This window comes from Rhinopithecus roxellana, chromosome 14 (genome assembly GCF_007565055.1).
Source record: "Rhinopithecus roxellana isolate Shanxi Qingling chromosome 14, ASM756505v1, whole genome shotgun sequence".
Taxonomy (NCBI): Eukaryota; Metazoa; Chordata; class Mammalia; order Primates; family Cercopithecidae; genus Rhinopithecus; species Rhinopithecus roxellana.
The window spans coordinates 32,891,218-32,897,152 of record NC_044562.1 but is presented as its reverse complement, the minus strand read 5'-3'; the positions used below and the strand labels follow the sequence as shown (position 1 = coordinate 32,897,152).

Below are 5,935 nucleotides of genomic sequence, written 5' to 3'. Positions count from 1 at the left end.
GAGAGGGGAGGGAGGAAGGCTACTGGCAAAAAGCCGACCTTCTCTTATCTTGCTACCCGCGGAGTCAGCCTTTGCTTGGGAACCTGGCGAGGAGGCTGGTCTGATTTCCCTGTGGTCTGAATGGTGGGAATTTTTTTTGGTGGCGGATTATATTTTCCTGAGGTGGTTTGAGTTACACCTACCCCATTTCATTTAATTAGGCTGGTGCTGCTGTCTATTGTGTCTCCTGGGTCTTCTTGCATGAATAAATAGTAACATGTTTGTTTTCTTTCGGGTGGGGTACTTTTTAAAAAACGGTGGGGTTGGAAAAAGTGGGGAGGTCCTCAGGAGGGATGATGAAGTCATCAGGAAAGAAGTTAGAGGTAAATGTTCACCCCGTGGAGCTCAATAACTCCTTTCCCCTACCTCTGGGGCCCACTTGTGTACAATGTATTCAGAGCCTCCTCTGTTTTCACTTCTGTTCCTAGCCAGGCTTGCTTTCTCTTTGCAGTCTGCCCGGGAATCAGGCTTTCCTCCTCCAGGCCTACTGGCCTCACCTCATCTCTTCTCATTTTACTGTAGTTTTCCATCCAGCTCCCTCCTTCTCTCTCTTTCTCTCCATCTCTCTCTAGCTTCTGGCTATTCTAAGATCATTATCAGGCAACCATGGAATATTATGCAGCCAGGGAAAGAATATAGGAACTCTATACATGTCCATATGTAATGCTTGCCAAGAGATATTATAAAGAGAAAATGTTGTAAATAGTATGCCCTCTGTGTAACAAAGAGATGCTTACATGTGCACATAATATTTCTGGAAAGACACAAAAGAACTGGATGGAGTCTGGAATAGAGTCTGGATTTGGAGACAGATCTACTTTCATATTGCATTCTCAGATACTATTGACATTTTTTATTACGTGCCTGTATTACTTTTTATAATGAACATTTATAAAAGGAAAACATACTATAACATTGTACATATTTAATTACTAGATTAAGTAGTAAGTGCTATCTTAAGAGGATGCAGGTTTGAATCCCAGTTCCACCAAAATTAGTATATGACTGTAGGTAATTTATTTAATCTTTCTAAACTTCAGTTCCCTCATCTTGTGTCCGGAATTGATGGGTTCTCGGTCTCACTGACTTCAAGAATGAAGCCGCGGACCCTCACGGTGAGTGTTACAGTTCTTAAAGATGATGTGTCCGGAATTTGTTCCTTCAGATGTTCAGACGTGTCCAGAGTTTCTTCCTTCCGGTGGGTTCGTGGTCTCGCTGACTTCAAGAGTGAAACTGCAGACCCTCACTGTGAGTGTTACAATTCATAAAGGCAACACTTATGGAGTTGTTCGTTCCTTCTGGTGGGTTCATGCTCTTGCTGGCTTCAGGAGTGAAGCTGCAGACCTCCCTGGTGTTATAGCTCACAAAGGTGGCGCGGACCCAAAGAGTGAAATAACAAAGCTTCCACAGTAGTGGAACGTGACCTGAGCAGGTTGCCACTGCGGGTTCTGGCAGCCTGCTTTTATTCCCTTATATGACCCCACCCACATCCTGCTGATTGGTCCATTTTACAGAGAGCTGATTGGTCCATTTTGTCAGGGTGCTGATTGGTGCGTTTACAAACCTTGAGCTAGACACAGAGCACTAATTGGTGCATTTACAATCCTTTAGCTAGACAAAAGTTCTCCAAGTCCCCACCAGATTAGCCAGACACAGAGCACTGATTGCTGCATTTACAAACCTTGAGCTAGACACATAGTCCTGATTGGTGTGTTTACAAACCTTGAGCTAGACACAGATCACTGATTGGTGCAGTTACAATCCTTTGGCTGGACATAAAAGTTCTCCAAATCCCCACCAGATTAACTAGATACAGAGTGCTGATTGGTGCATCCACAAACCCCGGAGCTAGATACAGAGTGCTGATTGATGCATATACAACCCTCCAGCTAGACATGAAAGTTCTGCAAGTCCCCACCCAGCTGGCTTTGCCTAGTGGATCCCGTGCCAGGGCCCTGGGCAGAGGTGCCCACCAGTCCTGCACCTGGTGCAGCACTCCTCAGCCCTTGGGTGGTTGATGGGACTGGGCGCCACGCAGCAGGGTGGGGGGCGCCCGCTGGGGAGGCTCGGCCATGCAGGAGCCCACCTGCCAGGGAATGGGGGTTCAGGCATGGCGGGCTGAAGGTCCTAAGCCCTGCCCTGTGGGGAGATGGCTGAGGCCTGGTGAGAATTCAAGCGAGGCATGGGTGGACTGGCAGTGCTAGGGGACCCAGAGCACCCTCCACAGCTGCTGGGCCGGGTGCTAAGCCTCTCACTGCCCGGGGCTGGTGGCGCCAGAGGGCCACTCCAAGGGCGTGGCCGGCCGAGCCCACGCCCACCCAGAACTCGGGATGGCCCGCGCCTCTCCCGCCACACCTCCCCACAAGCAGAGGGAGCAGGCTCTGGTCTCGGCCAACCCATAGAGGGGCTCCCATAGAGCAGTGGCAAGCTGAAGGGCTCCTCAAGCACGGCTGGAGTGGACGTGGAAGCCGAGGAGCTGGCGAGAGTGAGTGAGTGCTGCTAGCGCGTTGTCACCTCTCAATCTGTAAAATAATAACCACGCCTACTTTATGAGGTTTTTAATCTTATACTTTGCAGTGAAGGCTATTGGTTGAGTACATCACTAAATGGAAGTAAGTTTTAATTTTTGTGTGAAATTCTCCTTGAAAGTAAATGCACAAATTACAAAAATAATTCAGACCATGGATTCTGATTTTTCCGTTTAGAAAATGATATTACTAGATAATGAAAGTCTAGATTGCAAGAGTGAGAGTGTTGTTTACCTGGGATTGCTTTAGAGGCTTTAGGGAAGAGGCCGAGCCTTGGGCAATGGGGAGAATTTGGTGAGGCTGGAGGTGAGGCCATTGCAGTTATGGGCAACAGTGAGGACAGGGCGAAGGGAGGAAGGGACAGAGGATAGTGGTAAACAATGAGTAGATCAGTTGGGCTGGAGTAGCAGTTTCCTCTAGAGGGCGATAAATAGGGACAAAGAGGTTGGAATGGGAAGGCCAAGCCAAGGATCACACAGTACCTCCTGCAGGCAGCGGGAGGCACTGCAGGTATAGATGAGAAAGTGGCTGGGTTATCTTTTGTACTGTATGCGGTGGCGTGAAACAATCTTTTGTTACGCTCACAAATTATGTGAGTCAGAGATTTGGACTGGGTATAGCAGGAATGATTTGTCTCCACTCTCTAATGTCTGGGGCTCCAGCTTGAAGACTGGAAAGTTGGTGACGACTTGATGGGTGTGGCTGGTGTCATCTAAAGGCTTGTTTACTCACTTGTTTGCAGTTCACACTGCAGTCGACTGAGTCCTCTGCTGTATCTGCCTCCCAGACACATGTCCATGGCATCTCCATGTAGGCTGGGCTTCCCCATAACATGGAGTCTGGGTTCCCAGGGCAAGCGTTTTGAGAGACCCAGGAAACTGTAATGCCTTTTCCAAGAGAGATTCAGAAGTCATGTGCTGACTCCGCTCATCAAGGCAGTTGCAAAATCTTGCCCAAGTTCAAGGGGAGGGGAAGTAGAATCCCCCTGTTGGTGGAGGAACAGCACATGGGACCAGAAATACTGCTGTGGTCACCTTTGCAAAATACTTGCAGAATATTTGATGTTTGTCTCTCTGTGCCTGGCTTATTTCATGCAACATAATGTCCTCCAGTTCCATCCATGTTGTTGGAAATGACAGGATCTCATTCTTTTTTATGGCTGACTAGTACTCCATTGTGCTTAGATACCACATTTTCTTTTTTTTTTTTCATAGACAGAGGCTAACAAATCCTGCCTCAGGTTTATTTGTACAAACAGCACAGGAGGACCACAGCGCCATGCAGATGGCAGCCCGGAGGTGGGGGTGGGGGGTCGCACCAGTCCTTCTGTCCTCACGTTGGCACACAGAGATACCTACTCTGTAGCCTTTGTAGTGGCCTGGGCACCTTTGGGAGCCTGAGCTGGAATTGAAACTGGAGCTGCAGCCTGAGCCTTGGTTTGATCCTTGGCCTTGGCCTTTGGCCGGCACAGCCGGAGCCCCTTGGCAATGCGAGCACGAGCACGCTTCCCAAGCTTGGGGTGGGCAATGTAGGCAAGTCGATCAAGCTTGCGGCTGACACCCTTTGGGTCTTGGGCTTTACGAGGGCCTTGACAGCCTCGGCACGTGCACTCATGGCCTTGGCATTGTTGGCCTGCATCTTCTTTAGGCCCTTCTTGTTGTGCTTCTTGGCAAAGCGCATGTTCCTCAGGAACTTGGGGTCCACCCCCTTAAGAGATTCGTATCTTTGTGATCGGGGTTTCTTGATACCATTTCTGTGCCATTTTCGGGACTGGTTGTGTGTGGTGTGGTTCTTGGACTTGGCCATGTCTGCACCTTTAGCCGCTGCTCCCGAAGCTCCTAGAACCGGAAGAGAGCCACATTTTCTTTATCTGTTTGTCTGTGCGTGGATGCTTAGGTTGCTTCCAAATCTTGGCTATTGTGAATAGTGCTGCAGTAAGCGTGGGAGTGCAGGTACCTCTTTGATATACTGATTTCCTTTCATTTTAGCATATACTTAGCGGTGAGATTGTTGGATCACCATAGTGGCTGTACTAATGTACACCAGCAGTGTATGAGGGTTCCCCTTTCTCCACATTCTCACCAGCATTTACTATTGCCTGTCTTTTGGATAAAAGCCATTTTAACTGGAGTGAGAGGATATCTCATTGTAGTTTTGATTTGCATTTCTCTGATGACCAATGATGTGGAGCCCCTTTTCGTATACTGTTTGCCATTTGTTTGTCTTCTTTTGAGAAATGTCTATTCAGTTTTTAGGCCCATTTTTTAATGTGATTAATAGATTTTTTTCCTGTCCAGTTGTTTCAGCTCCTTACATATTCCGGTTATTTTATCCGTTGTCAGATGGAGCAGTGTGGATTTGAGAGTCAGACACAGACGGAAAGGGTTCCCTGAGGAAGTGATGTTAGGTTGAAGAATTAAGGATGATAGACGTGGAGTAAGTAGATTAGGAAGGAAGAGGGTTCTCCATTCAAAGATCCCATGGCAGGAGGGAGAAGGTGCGTGTGATGATTACTTGTATAGTCCTGATGAGGGAGGACAATGGCAATGAGAATAAATAGCCATGGAGAAGTGAGAGAGAAATTTTGAAGAAAGTACCAGCTGACTGAGTATGGGGGACCTAGGAGAGGTGAAGAATCAGATGTTTCTGTGAAGTGTCAGGTCAGGATAACGAGGATGGTGCTACCATGAACTGGGGTCAAGAAGTCAGAAAGAGGGTGATTTGGTGAGAGAGAAATTGTGTTCAGGCTGAGAGATGTTGAATCTCAGGCAGTTGTGATATAAAATAGCAGAAATCTGGGTAGATAGTTGGCTTATCTGACCAAGTAAGGGGTGGAGCTATGGCTTTTGGAGTAACTGTTGTAAAACTGAGGGTGGAAGCCATGAGAAGTTAGGTTTGCAAGGAAGAGAAAGCAGGATATTCAGAAAGGACTGGACTTTAGCACATGCTCATGTTTAAGGGGAAAGAGGAGGAAGGGAAGGCAAAGAAGGGGATAACGAGAATGGTCTGGGGCAGAAGAAATAGGGCAGAGTTCATCTGGAAAGTCTGAGAATGAAGACATTTCAGGAGGGGGAGGTCCACAGTGCCATGTATGGCAGCCAGGGCAGGAAGAGCTAGTCCTGAAAGAAGGCCTGTGAGGCTTGATGGCTTGGTGAAGGGTTTTTCCCAAGGTTCTACAGACAGAAAGGCAAAAAGAGTAAGGGTGGAGAGGGTGGTGAGGATATGGAAGGAGGTGATGGAAGTGACTGGATGACTTTGGCAGTGGGAGGAGGAAGCAAGTGATGAGGTGAAAGAGGAGATGGCAAGGTCATGGGAGACTGGTTAAGATTTTGACGCACAACTCTCATGGGAAGATTAAGACGATGGAG

At 47.9% G+C, this 5,935-nt stretch overlaps 1 protein-coding gene across 1 annotated transcript; it reads right to left on the bottom strand.

Annotated features, from left to right (window-relative positions):
- Nucleotides 1-3,798: 3,798 nt before the first annotated feature.
- LOC104661614 (60S ribosomal protein L29) lies at nucleotides 3,799-4,414 on the bottom strand. Its single transcript, XM_010362312.2, is given in 2 exon segments — nucleotides 3,799-4,136; nucleotides 4,139-4,414. Coding segments are annotated over 2 exon segments (450 nt in total). The 5' UTR covers nucleotides 4,374-4,414; the 3' UTR covers nucleotides 3,799-3,921.
- Nucleotides 4,415-5,935: the final 1,521 nt, after the last annotated feature.